Raw genomic sequence first — 18,830 nt, 5'->3', positions numbered from 1 at the left:
AAGGGCAATTCTGGAGAAAGTGTTTAGTATAAACAAGACAATACCTGAAAGGTGGTAAAGAAAAGGTAAACAAAATTACAGGCATAATCTGTGAACTGGAAAAGACAAGGAAACCAAAATGGGTAATGCCTGCAAAAACAAAACTATACAGATAATAAATCATATGAAGGAAATATGATGGTACAAACATAGCACAATGAACAAACTGTCAGCTATCAACACAACCACAAGAGAGTACACAAGGGAACAGGGCAAGGTACACTGAAAACAAGACTGGGCTCAGGAAAAAGCAGGTCCAGATTCAAGAACATGCAGACAACCAAACTTAGTCCGCAGAAATAAAAACACTGAAAGCCACAAAGGGGAAGCTACAAACAAACAAGGTGCATTACTGAAACAGGAACAGAGGGTAAGGGACAAGAATCTAAGACTAAGAATCTGCATACTATCTATGGCAGGAAAAGAAGTGTGCAGACAGAACTTAAAACAGCTGTAAAAAATGAGACAGGGTGGCAGCAACAAAGAACAAGAATAAGGGAGGCCAAGCAACAAAGGGGAGGGGCAAAGGTGCCCGTGACAAAGGAAAACCAAGGTACAGCTAAGCATTTAACAAGCCTGGACTCAAAGCAGCAAGGCAGAACTGGAACAAGTAGGGCTTAAAAGTGGTGAGCCGGGGCAAACTAAGGATCCAGGGCAGAAATAGCTGAAGGCATGGGGAGGAGCAAAGGTCCAGTAAAAAGGGAGGAGCACTGGTGCAGATAGTGAGCCAAGTGTGATTCATCAATCAGGTACAAGGAACCTCCAGTGAAGGGAAAGCAGCCGAGGAAATTGGAGGAGGGAAGAGTAAGGAAACCAGCAGGCATACAGAGGGGTACAGGGAAACCAGAAACAGAGTGCGGAATGGATTAGAGCATATGACAAGTGAAGAACATAAGTCTGAATGCATTAGTGTATCTGTAGGAGTCAGGAATTATGATGCAAAACTGAATAACACTACCGGGATATGATTGGGGAAGGCTTGGCAACAAGACTACACGCACCACAAGGCACCAGGAATGGTAACTGAGAAAACGGGTTTGGATTGCAATGTGGAGCAAGGTGTGCTGTGTATTGGTGAATGTACTTGATTGGTCAAGTCTAACGATTGGCTCTCTTAGGGCCTCCATGAGCATCACCTAGTGGCTAAGTAACAGAATCCTGTCAACAATTCACAAACCTAAGGCCGTAGACATCTGCCTCCACCTCTCCTACCTTTTTGGTGCAGAGATCACTGGTACAGTGGTAGAGATATTTGCACACTTTGGTAGAAATGTAAGTAGTAAATGTGGGAGGCACCAGAGGGTGTGGGGTAAAAGGAAGAATAATTACTACTAAATGGGAGTAGTAGGAACATTTAAGGAGGGGTCTGGGAGGGACATGCTAACACAAAAGCACACACCCACAAAAAAGTAAGACAATTGAAATTCACACTTCTTAATTTACTACAGGCTTAAGGTATCACAACAGGCTAACATGCACCACATATGGTTAATCACTGGTACTGCGAAACTCTTCAACAGAAAACACAGGCAAAACAAATTAAGATAACATCCCATAGCAACGAATATTAACCATGTTAAATTAGTTTGACATTTTGAATTATATATATCATGAGGCATAAAACATAAATTATTATTTTTGTAAATGTAATAAACAATGTAATTTTTGTAAATATTTAAACGTCTTTATATTAATTTAAATATATACATTTTAACCAACTGTAAAGAAAAAAAAGTAAGGATTTTTTTTTCGAAATGGTGTTTTAAACATTATTGTGTATACATTCAATTAATAGAGTTAAAATAGTTTATTATTGGATTTGATTTGTGTATGTGCCCGGAAGCAACATCACAAATAGATAGGAGAAGTTATGGCACCACTGATGCCATATTTTCCACATTCCTCTGAGGCTATGGAGAAAGCAAAGACTAGAACAAATGTTTAGGGGTTCTGCCCACCTCACCCTCCCGTACCTGAGCAGGAGACATCCAAAGATGAAAAAGTAGAAAGAAATGGTACTGAAGGGATCAATCCACTTTGAATTATCAAACAAGATACAATTAATTGTCTTGTGATTTGCGAATTATACGCAGCGTAAAAATATATTAATTCATATACACATATATGAGCGAACAGCCAGAGAGGCACAATGTAAACAAATAACACAGTCTATATACAACACATCACATGTACATTATATACAAATACACAAAACACTTACAATACCAAAAACACTGCTCTGTACCCTTGAGACAAAAAAAAAATATATACACCAATTTACATATGTACCTTCTCTTAATTTGGGGTGGAGTACACAACAAAATGGTAGTCCCAAAAACAAAGCACCAGGGGGTTGACTTATCAACCTAGCCTACATTTGTGTTGGTGCACCTAGGAAAAAATCAAATCTTCCTTAAATTTTTACAGGAGACTCCGTTCAAAGCATAAGGTGTCAACGCAGTCGCGGTCGCGTTTCAGCCAGATGATATAGGCTTCATCAGGACATGGGTACTGTAGTAACAACAAATACATATATTATCCTCTTTCTACCTAAACAAGAAAAAACATTACAGCTGCTAGAATTACAACCTCTCCCCCACATGTGGAAATGCAGTGCCAATGGGTGATTCTATCATAGAGAGAAAAAGACGGATAGTCAAGACCCAAACAAAGAAAAATCTAAGGACAAATAAAAATGGAAAAATATTAATATTAATAATAAAGGAGACTATAAAAAAGACCCCAACCACACCTCCAAAGGTGAACAACACAAACATGTGACAAAATTCAAAAACTAAAGGTAATCAATCAAATCACCTTATAACCCAAAGTGTATTAGTGCATCTACATGCCAAGTACTACGAAACACATCACGTGTCCAATATAAATACCTATTTTTCACGGCCCTGGCTAAACCTCGAGCTGGTATCGCTGGCTCCCTCACAACCACCCAAATGGGTGGGGTAGGAACCACTGTCTCGGGTTTCTTCCCGCAGACTCTACATGAAGTAAAAATATATTTAAAGAGGCCAATTACTAACAGGGGAAGATCTTACAGGGGGGAGGTAGCCACACAAAAGCCATCACTGACAACAGGATAATTAACACAGATCCAGGCGCACATACCTTTATATCTTCACAGTGTCCGCCCAGATAGAGAAAAATATCTGAAGTGGCTCAAGTCTCGCAGTCTTCCTACAATCATGCCGGCCCACAGGAGAAAGAAGAAGGGAGAACAACAAACCCTCAGTCACTCGAACCTCTCTCCTCATTCCCCTCCACCAGTGTTCAAACAACGCTAACTAAAAGTACACACATGCTGGATAACGGGGATCTATAACCTAAACTACGTGCGTACACCCACCTGTACTTACTCTCCAAGTCATTAACTTCACAACTAGTGGCAGAAGGCCGGTCATGTGCGGATTTAAATCTGAGTGCAGCAGGCAGCTCAAAATACCTATAGTTCACGTGCCCGCCAAACACAGTGGGTATCTCTCTCAAAGCTACATATCAGCCTGATTAGAACCCTAACAGCAACCCTCAAAGAATGAAAACAGTCGGGCCATACCTGCTTATTACTCCACTATCGTACCCAACACTCCCCTCAATAATCTGCTCTAATCTAAAGAGCCCTCACTGCCCGCGCTACGCGCTCGCATAAATATGCGGCGAAGGGGGAAGAAATTACCTTCAACATCCAAACAAGGTCGGCGGCACGTAACCTCAGTGCTCGCTACAACGCCTCTCCAGCCAAACCACCAAAGAATCAGGGGCGGCTGACAACGCGCATTCCAAATAAGCGTGTCCTACGTCAAACGGTGCTCAAAGGTCACAAGTGCTCAAAATATTCCAGATTAGTGACCAATCTCACTCAACCACACGAAGAAGAACCAAAAACAATTGTTAATAAAAATAAATCATGAAGGAAAAATAAAAAACAAGTAAACCCAAAAGCCCATTATGACATCAACAAATCATCAAGCACCCACTATCACTCCTGCATTTTCACTACTGGGTTCACATTCTTAAAAAGGCCACATGACCATACATCCCAAATACAAGGAGTAAACAGTATCAAAACAGATAAATGCCACTCATAATAAATCTGTGGCAAAGTACAATAAATACATATTATACACATTATAATGCCAAATCAAGAAAAAATATATATGTATGTATATCAACAGCATATGTACACATACCTCAGTAATTAGTGCCATACCTTATCACAGTCTATACTCACTAGATAAAAACGACCACAGAAATATACATAGTACAGTGATCAAGGGAAAGGATCAAGAGATTCAGATCAAAGCCCAAATTTCATCCTGCTCATTCAATCCATTCTCAGAGGTGTGATACCTCTCTATTAGTCTTGCTTCTGTACGGTTCAGCTTGGTCTCTAATTCTGTTTTGTTTTTAGCCGAGATGGTAACTAGAACTGCCCAAGTCAACTCCTCTTCATTATGGTCTGCCTCCATATAGTGCTGCACTAAAGGGGCCCCCATGTACTTACACCTTATGCGCGATTTATGCTGTCCAATACGCATTTTAACTGCTTGCGTGGTTTGCCCAATGTAGCACAAATCACAAGGACATGTCACTACATAGATAGCATTCTTGGTGTTACAATTAGAGAAGGTGCGCATCGTATGTGTATGGCCATTGATTTCAATCTCTTTCAGATCCTTAGTGTTCGGACACACAGTACAGTTCATACAGCGGTAGTGTCCGATCACGGGTGGCAATCCTAGTAGGCTCCTAGTATCTTTTTTGCTTATCACCACCCTACTCGCCTTCACCAAATGCTGCTCTATATTTTTTCCCCTCCGAAATGCAAATAGCGGTTTTGGAATATTCAGATGTTCTATCAGTCTCCAATTTTTTGAAATTATCTGTTTCACCTTATTTGCTTTGGGATTGAATGTTAGGACGCAGGTCAACAATGTGCCCTCCTTCTTTTCTTTAGGTGTCAACAAACTTTCCCGGGGTGTGTACCAAACACGTTTAAGTGCTGCTCTAACTAACTTCCTGGGGTATCGCTGCGTATAATTCGCAAATCACAAGACAATTAATTGTATGGAGAAAGCAGACAGAAAAAAAGGGTGACAGACATGCATACAAAGGTTGTAAACTCCGTTCATCCTCAAGTGGGAAAGTAGGTGGATGTATGGAATTGGCAGGAGTAGTAATCAAGATCAGAAAGAACGATACTGAAGGTAGGCAACTTGTTCTTCTAACAAATATTCGATCCAGCAGATTCATGTTTTAACCTGTCCCACTGCAGCTTTCTGGCTCGATGGTGAGAAATATTAATGAAATAATTCTACAACAGAAATCTTTGCAAAATGGCCAAGCCAAATTGGGAAAAAGATCTAGGGTTATCATCTAAAAACATAGTGATTCACAAAAAAGCAACAGCCCAGATTGCAGCTTTACAGATCAAAAATACTCCTGAGTAAGTCTAAATGATAATGAAGCTCTTCAGGAGGAAATTATAGTGTTTAATACAGAAAGATATCCAGTGGGATCAACATTGCTTTGTATCCATCTTCTCCTTAAATGGTTCCTGATATGCCACAGAAACATTATCTGCTAGCCTAAATCCTAAAGATTTATGAATATAATGGCTCAGGGCTTGCCAAGGATGTCACCTGTGCTAACTTTTTTCCTTCTTAGGAAGATGTGCAGGAGGATTAAAAGATGGGTAGATTACACCTGGGATAAATGTAACTCTGATATCACCTTAGGCAGTAGAGATGGCTTCACTCTAAAAGCAACTCGGTCTTTTGAAACACTGTGAAAGGAGGAGAAGCAGAGAGGCCTTGAAAAAAAAAACAAGCAATGTCCCTGATAATCTTGGAGATTTATCCCTAAGAATGAGGTATTATGTTGTTTTTTTCTGCTTGGGACTGTAATACCTTGCTCTGCAGTCGTGGTCAGGGAAGAAAGTCCTAAGGCTGTTAACAGCAGGACGTTTCATATGGTAGTGCCAATGCGGTGTCGCCTTTGGAAACTCAGCCTGCTGTTACGAGTGTTGGAATTTTACAGATACCAGTCCCAGGCTATCCCTACAGTAAAAGGTGTCCCACTTATAATGAGGACCTTAACAGTGTTCCCACCTCCACATGAGATGTGAAAATAGAGAGGTAGCAGGTCAGGAAATAAAATACTTTTTTTTAGCATTCTCCATTAGTGTCCAGCTCTAAATCAGGCCCTAAATCATTTACCTTCAGACAGAAGAAGCTAGGTCTTAGATAAGTGTCCCATACATTGAAAGGCTGAGCCACAACAGTACACCTCCTTCCAAATGTACAATATTTAAATATTAAAAGTAAGCCTAGGCGTAGCCGTGAGTTCAGTAGAGTTTCCATCCTCGTATGCATACTGTCTGCCTCCTAGCCCATCTCTTCTAAACATGAATGTGCATGTGGGCATAGGCACAAAATCATCTTCCTTCTCATAGTGGTGCTGTGTCAAGAAACTAGACTTGTCCAAATACCCTGTAATGGGTGCCTCTGACTACTTGACTTGTCTAAATACCCTGTAATGGGTGCCTCGGACTACTTAATGTATGCAGAGAAAAGAGTTTGCTTCTAAGAGTTTATCAAGTGCCTCAGTTCTCCAAGAACCATTCAGTGACGAGTAGGTGCAGTGTATAAACGTCTTCTGTGGTGCATACAAACTGATTACATGTACTCTCTGGTTGAAATGTGGCTGTTGGACCCGGGGTCTCCGGTCCACTTAGGGTAGCTTGGCACAGGGTGGTAAGGCCTATCTCCAAGGCAAATTGTCGCGCTCACTCAATTCAGTAACACAGCGTACCTCCACTTAAAAATGACACCACACCATCTTTAGAAAAAGTAGAAAAGCTTTATCTTTCCTTTAAAAACTAGTTTTCAGTTTCATCAGCAATATTGTCTTATCACATTAGATTTCCTGGTTACTGGATTACAGGTTATCACAACAATTCAAAACATGCTAGAGAACCCTTCTCATTTGTCTCACTATTAGTAGGTTATAGAATACTTCATTACATGCCAAACCTTATTTCAGCTCCAGGGGCTATTAATCAGGCCTAGAGACAAATTAACAGGACACCTCGCAACCTATCTCACACAGGTAGCTGAATTGTTCTTCAACTGAGCAATATTTAAAATTTGGACAAGGTAGGAATTTTCATCAAGCTATTCAGGCATAAGGTTATTAACACAAGACCTTCGTTTTATACAGAGTTAACTTCCATTAGCTTCCACAGAGCAGGATTTTTTAAGTCTTTACATGGCAAAAATACTGGAGTCTTAAACAGTAAACTGCCACCTATAGCGTACCAGACTTTGCCCTGCTTCACATGAGAAAAGTACGTTCTTACTGTAGATCAGCAGTTATCGTTTGAGTCATGCGTTTCCTTTCCTTCCCCCCTTTTCTTTATACCCTGCTTACTTCTGTAGGGGAAGTTGTGGACGCTGTTCTTAGTATGGAGGTAGGGAGGAGTTAGGGATTCCTCTCTTGTTCTCGATCTTTTCTCCCAATGTCCCAGGGCAGGCCCCCGGTAAGAGATTCCCCCATCCCCTTTCTCCAGAGCAATGCGCGTCTCCCCTAGGATTCCTCCTTCTCCCCCTGGCTTCACCCTCACAGTGACGGGAGTTAACGCGCCTCCTTGATAACTCCTCTTCCTCAGGGCGGGCGCACCTCTTCCAGGCCCGCCCCGCTCCCTTTTCTGCAGCAATGGGAGGACTCGCCGGAGAGCAAGCACGCCCCCTCAGCAACTCCTCGTTCCAGACAGGCGTGCCTCCTCTAGGCCCGCCCCGCTCCCTCCTCTGCAATAATGACAGGACGGGTCTCAGAATGGCGTCCGCTAACAGCTGACGGCCTGGTTCGATGCCGCTCACACCCCATCAGCCCGAGCCTCTCTCCCCTGACAGACCTTGCAAGCCTATCGACCAGCGCTCCGTCGGCCTCAAATCCACCGGGACCCCGGTCACCTCCACAAAATTTCTGCTTGGGCCACGGCAGTGTCACCAATCGAGCGCGAACCGCTCAGGTCAGTCTATGGCATTAATTAACAGGCTCTAGTGTTTTACATCAGGCAGCTAGGGTACGGGCTAGTCCAGGTGCTGGGTGATATTGTGACAGGGAAAGGGCTAATACGCCAAGTCTCAGGCTATCACGGGGTGGGGGGCCCACTCACCCTCAACGGACCAGTCAAGTTTTCTTTTCCACAACCTGGCCTCCTTCCAGTTGTTACGCCGCTTCTATCTTATATATCCTGGGCCCAGAGTGTCTAGAGTGGACCAGAAGGTTCTGGAACCCCTCCTAACATCCCTATGGTCCCCAGCTGTGTGGTAAATTCTGACAGTTAGCAGGCCACCATTTTGTGATGGAGCACCTACTCTTCCTCCATATTAGAGGAGCACCTGCACTTCAGTGCTAATTAGTAGCAAAGAAGCACCCAGAGACCTAGGGTCAACACCAAAAAAAGAATGTAGTGGACATACAAAAAAATAGAAGGCAAAAAGGGGATACAAATTATGAGGGACCACCCAAAGGGCTGACAGGTCTAACAGTGGCTTTCTGAAGTTCTTGTCTCTTTGTTAATATTCCTTTACCCTCTTTCCAGTGACAATAGGAAGGGGAACTGAGGAGCTAGTACAACCCACTGCATCCCTAAACAATGGAATAGCACCTTAATGTTTGATTCGAGTGGTTGTCTCTATACCCTTGAAGAAACATACAGTTGATCCTTTAGTACGCTTCCACTGAGGACCTATCGCAAACCTTACCTATTCAAGGGAAGTGTTGCTAGAGGAAATCCCTAAACAACAAAACGAATAAATGAAACATCACCAGCAGACCTTTGAGAAGGAAGGAAATTGCAAAAGCCAGCATTAGAAAAGATGTTCTTTCCAACGTTCAAAAAGACGGTCAAGCACCTCGGATTCTCCTGTATCTAACCACAGATTATAATATGGCAGAATATGGAATCCTACCAAAAATGGCTCAAGGGCTGGATTAAGATTGCAGGCACAGCACTGAACTGAATTTAATCACTCAGTGTCACCTAATCAAGATATAGTGCAGCGAGTCTAGAAGTAAACACCCATGCAAGTGAGACACAAGTCTCCATGGAAAATCAAAAAGATTGATGGCAGATGGTCAGGCTCCTCTTTTGTGTAGCAGAATAGGTCTGCTCCCACACTCTATCAGATCAGTCTCGCACAGGACCTCCTTTACTTGTGACCTCTGCTAACAGCATAGGCACTAAATATGCGAACAGTCGACTGAACATATTTCATTGCTTTGTCAAACTATACAAAACCGAAAATGTATCACATTTAAACCAATATATGAACATCACAGTGCCTTATTCTTTGTTTACAATGTCCTACGACGTAGCTAAAACAGAGTTTGTTGTCCTTACACAAAAAAACGAAATAAATAAACAAACACAGTCAGTGCTACAAATAAATAAACAAACATAATCAGTACTACAAAAAGAGAAAAAGACAAGATAAAATAAATAGTACCTTATCAGGCTGGGGTGCTGCAGCACCATTCTTAGGTAAACTCATGCCAGATTGTATATTCTTACTAAATCCTTCGTCGATGGAAATTGTCTTGATGTTTGCTCCCATATTTTTAACTTTACAGCTCTTCTGATGAACAAGAAGGCGGTCTGGTGCAAAGGATCGACCACAGTTTGGACACGGAACCAGTTGACCCTTGAAGCTCTGCCAAGCTGCCTCATTCTGCTCCTTTGTGTTGATTTCTCCAGACTGAGCCAGTTGAGGTTTTTGAGGAACAGGCCGACGGAGTTCTTTTGGTAAGTCTTTATTTTCAACTTTCCATTTTTCAAGGCACTTGGGCTCATGGATAGGAAGAGATTTAGTACCAAATTCCCTTCCACAAATGTAACAAACAAGAGTTTTAGGTTTTAATGGAACTTTCTGAGAACTGTAGAGATTCTGTGCGCTGGAATTATCTTGTGAAGTGTTAGTACTCCTTGAAGATATTGCTTCTGAGACAGAATTGCAACCATCCTTTGGTTTACAACTATTCTGGTGCACAAGAAGGCGATCTGGAAGAAATGTGCGACCACAGGTCTGGCAAGATAACAGTTGAGCTTTGGAACTTTCCCAAGCAGCTTCATTTTCAGCACTAACACTGTGTGAGCCATCAGTAGATGGCTCAGGTTTCTTTGGCGACTTTCTTCTCAGATGCTTTGGTAAACTTTCATTCTCCACATGCCATTTTTCCAGGCATTTAGGCTCATGAATGGCAATGGACTGAGATCCAAATTCTCTACCACAAATGTAGCACACTCTGAATCCAGGTCGCTTTGGTGGTATGACTGGCCGATTTGTCTTATTTTGTGACATTGTGCTTGACCGTTTTGATAATGTTGCTGTTCCTGGTCTTTTTTCTCTGCACCTGCTTTTAACTGACAATTCTGAAGGGGCAATTTCTGTCTTCGTATTGTGGAGATTTGATGTAGTAGTTGTGGTTGTTGGGTTGGATGGAAAATTAAATCCCACATCAGCTGAGGCTGTTGTGAGATTATATTTGACTATTCTACCTTTTTTTGAAAATCTGTCCATTTATAAATTGTTCCAGTAGGATCCCATGAGCTGTATGTGGAACTCCTAATGCCCTCTATTTGGTCTCTGTGTTATGAAACATTGTTTCATTAAAGGTTACTTGTCTCTCCTCATGGGTAAAAATGTGAGGGTATTCAAGGCAGATCATTTTCTTTAAAGGCGATGTCATAAGATTTAGAAAGTCCTGAACGAGGTATTCAATCAGAATATGCCATTTTTACCTAGAAGGTGATGAACAAAGATAAATAATTAAAAATAATACTGTCTCCTTAAAAGTGGTATGTTCAATCGAGAAGCACTGCTCACAAGAAGGGACATTTTTGGGTAACGAAAACATTCAAAAATATATAACTTAACTAATCAGGGTAATTTGCTTTTCCCCTAAATACCTGTATGCACCCCTAGAACAACAAGTTATTTGTTTCATTCATGTAATATTATTTTAAGGTGTATAACATTTAGGATGCACAAACCACGCCAAAAGGTATCTTGGCACTTGTGACTAACCATCTTTGGAAGATGAAGAGAAGCATATTATAAAAACAAAATAGTTTTTTTCCCTAGAAAGAGTATGGGACAAGATGATTTTTTATCTCAATTGTAGGGAGTTCTATAGATGAGGTGCAGTGACTGGGGATTGCTTGAGAAGAAAAGGAAAGGAAAAACTTAAGAAACGTGTTGAGATTTTGTTTTCAGGAATTCAGGAGAGTGCTCGTACCACTCAGAAACTTGCTCGTACAAACATTTGTGCACACTGCGGAATTTTAACGGAAATTTTACTCTTACAGGAAGCCAGTGAAGCTGGCTAAAAAAACGTAAGAGGCAACAGTTACTCATCCCTGCATGCTAATATTTCAACAAACAGCAACGTGGTTATACTTATAGGTTCAGTGGCGCTTTGGGTTTAGATTCGCACTAAATTATTTACAATTCACAATTGTTAACACGGTGCTCAAAGGAATGGAGAACCACACAAACTCCATAAATTAAGAGACTAATCTCTCACCAAGAAAATTCTTAACTCCCAAGCACACGTATATTCATAAGATTGAGTTCACTTATTCAGAATTTCACAAATATTAAATGCAAAAAGATATCAGTCAACAATTCCAATTTTCAAATGTAGTTCTTGTATTGTTTTAATTCAGATTTCTTCCCAACAGTAAACAACAGCCAACGCGTTTCGTCGCTACAGATAGTAGTTCCGCGACTTTCTCAAGGCTAAGAATTTCTGTATTGTGCCTCTATGCGTGGTGATATTTCCAACCCACACGTGGGTTCCAAGTGACGAAAACGCTATACGTGCGTTATTTCCCTTTTGTTCTGTAGCGAGTGTTTGTTCTTCAATTCTATTAACTCAGCTAGAGTAGCGCTGCTCCAAGGTTTCCCATCGCCATGTGTGTTTGGCGTCTACGGCCTTGGTGTAGTCCGCCTCTCAATCAAATATCACCACGCATAGAGTCACAACACAGAAATTCTTAGCCTCGATACACCGAAACGCGTAGATCAATATACGCGCTGTCAGCCTTTGTATGCCTGAATACAAATAAAAATTAAGATTAAGCACTGCCCTGGGTGTGCGACCCATTTTTTCCTGGAGAAGGAGAAGTTGTTAAATGTACAGCGGCGTGGTTCAGCCGCAGGGGAATCGCACCAGCATTGAGCGCTGCATTACCGGAAAAGCGAACCGAGTTTGGGAGGATATATATATACATATATATATATATATTACCTACTGGCGGTCGCCAGTAGGTATATATAGTTAGGATTTTTTCTCTATGGGTTTTTTGAAAATTCTATGTCTAATAACTTTGGCGTTTGTGGACGAAATTGGCTGAAATTTTCAGGAAAATGGCACATTTTGTTTCTGAGCAGCCCTTGAAAATTTGGGGGGGGGGGTTCGTCCAGTGGGGGCCGAGAAAAAAGGGGGGTCCCAAAACGTGTTTTTAACATTGAGTTTTCCATAGGGCGGTTGGCCTCACTTTTAGCCCGAACGGCTGAATGGATTTGCACGAAACTTGGCAAAATTGTAGGGACTGGTAGCCCGATGTGCCTTTTGTAGGTCTCAATATATGTGCTCCAGTGGATTTTGAGAAATTAACGTTTAAAAAAAGATATATATCTGTAACAGCGGACCGGGCAGCGCACTGGTTCGCGGACTTTCCGCGCAACGGAGCTTTGTGAAGCGAAGCTGATTGGTTCTCCGGCGTCTGTCAACATTCCAAACAGTCCGTAGCGGCCGCCATCTTGTCTCTCGGTAGGATCGAGAGACAAGAGGAGGTCAAGACAAAGGGGGAAATAACTATAAGGGGGCATAGTAGATCCTCGCTGACCCCCTAGGTTTGATGTGGAGGTTTTAAAAGGGCCCCGCGGGGCAAAAAAAAATAATAATAATAATAATCGAACGGCTGAATGGATTTGCACGAAACTTGGCAAAATTGTAGGGACTGGTAGCCCGATGTGCCTTTGCTAGGTCTCAATATATGTGCTTCAGTGGATTTTGAGAAATTAACGTTCAAAAAAAGATATATATCTGTAACAGCGCACCGCTTCGCGTACTTTTCGCGTTACGGAGCTTTGCGAAGCGAAGCTGATTGGCTCTCCGGTGTCTGTAAACATTCCAAACAGTACGTAGCGGCCGCCATCTTGTCTCTCGGTAGGATCGAGAGACAAGAGGAGGCCAAAGCGAAGGGGCAAATGACCATAAGGGGGCATAGTAGATCCTCGCTGACCCCCTAGGTTTGATGTGGAGGTTTTAAAAGGGCCCCGCGGGGCAAAAAAAAAAAATAATAATAATAATCGAACGGCTGAATGGATTTGCACGAAACTTGGTAAAATATTAGGGACTGGTAGCCCGATGTGCCTTTGCTATGTCTCAATATATGTGCTTCAGTGCATTTTGAGAAATTAACGTTCAAAAACAAGATATATATCTGTAACAGCGCTCCGCTTCGCGGAGATAAAATTATATCTGTATTACCTAGCTGTTGCTAACACCAGTTAGCGACGGCTAGTAGGAGATAGCGACCATCTTGGGCCCCACTTTGCATGTGAGTGATATTTATCACTAATGACATGCAAAGTGGGCATGCCAAGATGTTAGCGACTGGAAACAGTCGCTAACATCGCTATCTCCTATTATCAACTTTTGGAAATATTCGAGATAAGCGCGAATATCTCCAAAAAGTAACAGCTGCCCTGAGCAGTTCTTAGCCATGTTATCCAATGGGAGGTGGATAACATGGCTAAGAGCATTAGCTCGGTAATGCATGAATATCGCTGAGTTTTCAGCGATATTAATGCATTGCGGTCGTTTTTTATCGTATTTGCGATAAACCTTGATAATAGCAAGGTTTATCTGCGATAATTTCTGACGGTAAAAAAATCTTTGCAATGCATCGTTAGGGATAAATATCGCTTAACTTTGGTAATATGCCCCAACGTCTGTTAACGTTCGATTCGAAGGAAATCAGGAATTGTTGAAAAACATTGTGTGCGCCATCTTGTCTTTTTTCAAATGCCACACTTTTGTCGTGCACGGCAGCCATTTTAGATGCCTTGACCAGACCCACTCTGTGCACGCTGTCGATCCTTAGCATGGCTCCCCACCCTCGCAAGCATCTCACCCAGGCAGTGGTCACCCCCGCTCTCTGTCTTATGCATGGGTAATAAACCTCCCCCCATCTGCGCTGCTCTTCCCTGAGAATCACACCCTGTGCCCGCCCGACACCTCCCTTTCGCCCTATTCACTACCGCACCCTCTGACACTCCTTTTCCTCTGTGTCCGATTGTCCAGGCCGGTCCTAGGCTATCAGCTAGCCCTGCAGATGTAGTTTATGGCCACAGCTGTAAAGAATCACCCCTCTTCAAAGGAGTTATAGTAGATCAAGGCCCACACTCGATGAGATCCGTCACAGCAGAAGCGTTGCTATTATCTGAAAACCATCCTGTATTGTGATTGGGGAGGGGACCGAGCGTGAAGCGGAAGATTCCAGGGATGACTCTTTGTACATCAAAGTTTTTACAATTATGTGTCACATTAAAAATATATAGCACTCCGACAAAGTAGTAAGATTATAAAACTTTAATAATTTATAAATATATACAAGAAAACAAAAATAGTAATAACATATAAACATTTTTAGAGAAAAACAACGAAGTAGCGGTCGGCTGTGCGAATAGTCCCAACGCAGCACAACGTCCAGATTTCCGGCGTGGGGCGTCGCGGGGGGTGGGTCATCAGTAGCAAACTGTTGTGCGAATAGTTCCAAGGCAGCAGAACGCGCCGAAATCTAGATGACACGAAAGTGATGTCTAGTAAGTTGCCACCCAGCAAATAACGGCGTGGGGCGTCGCGGGGGGTGGGTCATCAGTAGCAAACTGTTGTGCGAATAGTTCCAAGGCAGCAGAACGATGGCACCAAGGTGATGTCCAGTAAGTTGTCGCACTGGTTTTGGTATCCTACAATGCTGCTCCGAATAACGGCGTGGAGCGCCCCGGGGGAGGCGGCGTGAACGGGCCTCTCCAGGTGGAGTCTCATCTGTTTTAGTGGGGCGCCCCTTTACCGTTTCAGTTGCCATTCCGTCCGCTTTTGGTCCACTGTGTCAAAATCCGCCATTCAGCTGAGTTGCGCCCACTCTTGCGGTGCAGCGATAGGCGGCTGCCACAGGACTCTCAAAATGGCGGCAGGCTCTTTCCTTTTTGGGCGTGGTCCACTGAAATGGCCCTGGGACACCTTGGAAATCGGACGCTTGTCTGCTAGGTCTTGGACCCCATTCTCGAAAGCGTCCCCTCCGCCTTGAGAATTCATCAAAAGTTTTGGGGGCCCCGACTCCTGCAGGCTTCTGGTGGGGAGCGGCTGCCATGATTGCTCGCGGAATGACCACGACGGAGCTACGAGATGGTGGTGCTCTCATGCTGACGCCAGTTTAGTCTGAAACATCCAGAAACAAGGTGGGGCTTTCATCGTTTGGGGGAAAAAAAAAGTTTTCATCCAATGAAAAGTGTTGTTTTTAGGTCATATGATCAAGCCTTCCATCATTCGGAAACCAAAAGTAAAATGAACCAATGAAAAGTTTTATAAACAAGTCACGACCTGTTATGCGGCATAGGGTATAAAATGCGGAGAAAATACGTTGGCACGTGAGGCGGCGTCAGTAGCGGACCGATGTGCGAATAGGCCGAAGGCAATACAACGCGCCAAGATCCGGATGGCACCGAGGTGGTGTCATAGTTGAGAGTTCTGAGCAGCGGTTGTAACACTGTCTGAAGCTTATTTGCAGCTGCTGCAGCTTCACTACGCGCCAAGATCCGGATGGCACCGAGGTGGTGTGTAGCAAGTTGCCGCACTGGTGTGGCCATCCTACAATGCTGAAAGTCGGCGTGGGGCGCCCCGTTGGCCTGTGAGTTTGCGTCAGTAGCGGACCGATGTGCGAATAGGCCGAAGGCAGCACAACGCGCCAAGATCCGGATGGCACCGAGGTGGTGTCTAGTAAGTTGTCGCACTTCTGTGGCCATCCTACAATGTTGAAAGTCGGCGTGGGGCGCCCCGTTGGCCTGTGAGATGGCGTCAGTAGCGGACCGATGTGCGAATAGGCCGAAGGCAGCACAACAATATTTTCTGACTGACACCACAAGGCGCTGAGATGCCAAGATCCGGATGGCACCGAGGTGATGTCTAAGTTGCGGACTGATGTGCGAATGGGGCCAAAGGCAGCGTAACAATATTTTTTGTATGGAAGATACCACTAGGCGTTGAGATGCCAAGATTCGGATGGCACTGAGGTGATGTCTAGCAAGTTGGTGTGGTCATCCTACAATGCTGAAACTCGGCGTGGGTCGCCCCATTAGCCTGTGAGATGGCGTCAGTAGCGGACCGATGTGCGAATAGGCCGAAGGCAGCACAACGCGCCAAGATCCGGATGTCACCGTGGTGGTTTCATAGTTGAGAGGCACTTCATCTGCAGTGGGGCGCCGAGATCCGGATGGCACCGAGGTGATGTCTAGCAAGTTGCTGTACTGGTGTGGTCATCCTACAATGCTGAAACTCGGCGTGGGTCGCCCCATTAGCCTGTGAGATGGCGTCAGTAGCGGACCGATGTGCGAATAGGCCGAAGGCAGCACAACGCGCCAAGATCCGGATGTCACCGTGGTGGTTTCATAGTTGAGAGGCACTTCATCTGCAGTGGGGCGCCGAGATCCGGATGGCACCGAGGTGATGTCTAGCAAGTTGCTGTACTGGTGTGGTCATCCTACAATGCTGAAACTCGGCGTGGGTCGCCCCATTAGCCTGTGAGATGGCGTCAGTAGCGGACCGATGTGCGAATAGGCCGAAGGCAGCACAACGCGCCAAGATCCGGATGTCACCGTGGTGGTTTCATAGTTGAGAGGCACTTCATCTGCAGTGGGGCGCCGAGATCCGGATGGCACCGAGGTGATGTCTAGCAAGTTGCTGTACTTGTGTGGTCATCCTACAATGCTGAAACTCGGCGTGGGTCGCCCCATTAGCCTGTGAGATGGCTGTTCTTTGGATTTGGGCCTGGTCCACCAAAATGGCCCTGGGACACCTTAGAACTCGGACGCTCGATTTTTTTTTCCTTTCCTGTACATGCAAAAAAAGGTAAATGCCCGGTACGTTACACGCTTCATCTGCCACGATGAACTCTCCAGAGGAACCGAAAAAAAATATAGTTGTGGTAACTATACCATGCATCGTCATATGGAGAGGTGGCACCAATTAATTATAGTGCTGCATAAAAGAGAGATTTGGAGGAGAACCCCTGACCTGCTAGTACATTCATCAAAGAAGTGGCACTGAGAGCTTCAGAGGCAAGGGAAACGGTCCCAAATATTTAGAAGAACTTTGGAAAGATTAAAATGACATGTTTAGATTGTGGCAAATTAATTTCATGTGGACAGATGAGTGTTACTCTAATAAATACAGCATATGAACATCATCATAGTCGATGGTTGGTAGAGACATTTTGACTATATCCTGGACCTGCCCGTCCTCGCCCAAAATGGCGCCAGAATAAATGGGACTCGTAACTCCTTGTTGTGTACTGGTTGCAGAACCTTGAAATCACGAGATACGTATGCAGTTTTGAAGCACATGGCGGGCGGGGACGAGAATTGATTGAATATTTCGACATCCCTATTGATATTAAGTTCTGATGTGTTATTGATTACTGTACTGTTGAAAGTTCGAATTAACGTCACCCATGGTACTTGCCCGCAAATGTATATCTAGATAATTTTATTGTAACTGGCCCTGTCGTATTTTAATTATAAAATGTACGTCCACCGATTCCGTAACTGTTAGACACCTTAGTTCTTGCAACCTAATGGCCCGCCCGTTACGTTCCTCTACAGTGTAAATGTCTATTCATCATATACGATTACAGTTTGCTCTGTGGCAGGCCCACGTGGTTATAGGCTCGTATTTGTATAATGAAATTTTCTCAATAAAGGTTTTTAAAAGAAAACATGGTAGTAGTATATACATTGGTAAAGTTTTTAATAATAGTGACTGTTTTAGAATCATTAAAAGGCAAGTGAAATAAAGCAGACCAATTACATGAAGGGTAAAAGGTATAATACGAAGGAACGCAGTAAAGATAAATGGTCAAGGGCTGTTGTGTTTTCTATTCCTGCAACATAAAGTGATCGATAAGAATCTCATATTCAGGCGTATCGGCGACTAAGACAGCAGGTCGACCCTCTTTTGCTCAACGGCTCCGTCATGGGACGAAGAAACGCTCTTTTTCTCGAAAAAAGAATATATTTTACTTGCAGGACAGTTGTAAAATTTCCGGGAAAGTACATTAGCCTGGAACATTATAACATATATTTAAGAAAAAATAATGTTCGGAAGTAATGAAAAGCGTAATTTTTAGGTCATATGACCAAGCCTTTCATCATTACAATAAGAAAAGTAAAATGAACCAATGAAAAGTTTTATTAACAAGTCACATGACTTGTTATGCTTACGTTACGCGCTGCGCGCCCCGGATGACTTCCGGATGCGCTAACGCGGCGCGTCATATGACGCATTACGCGACAACGCAGGTACAGAATATAGTCAAAATGTCTCCACCAACCAGCGGTCGGAACACAACCCCTTTCAGCAGGCTAAATAGTTCTGTTAAATGACAACAGAAGGGACAGGCAACAAGAACCATCAGTCAAAGA

The 18,830-nt window shown here is 43.5% G+C and overlaps 1 protein-coding gene across 1 annotated transcript in view; it reads right to left on the bottom strand.

Moving 5' to 3' along the window:
* Positions 1-18,830, bottom strand: part of LOC144818285 (zinc finger protein 474-like) — a 325,325-nt gene that overhangs the window by 225,196 nt on the left and 81,299 nt on the right. Inside the window, exon 2 of the mRNA XM_078675565.1 lies at positions 9,570-10,861. Within this exon, the coding sequence (XP_078531691.1) occupies positions 9,570-10,640 (1,071 nt within the window). The 5' untranslated portion in view covers positions 10,641-10,861. The remainder of the gene's footprint in view (positions 1-9,569; positions 10,862-18,830) is intronic.

Source organism: Lissotriton helveticus, chromosome 2_1, assembly GCF_964261635.1.
Source record: "Lissotriton helveticus chromosome 2_1, aLisHel1.1, whole genome shotgun sequence".
Classification (NCBI taxonomy): domain Eukaryota; kingdom Metazoa; phylum Chordata; class Amphibia; order Caudata; family Salamandridae; genus Lissotriton; species Lissotriton helveticus.
This window is presented reverse-complemented; position numbering and strand designations above follow the sequence as displayed.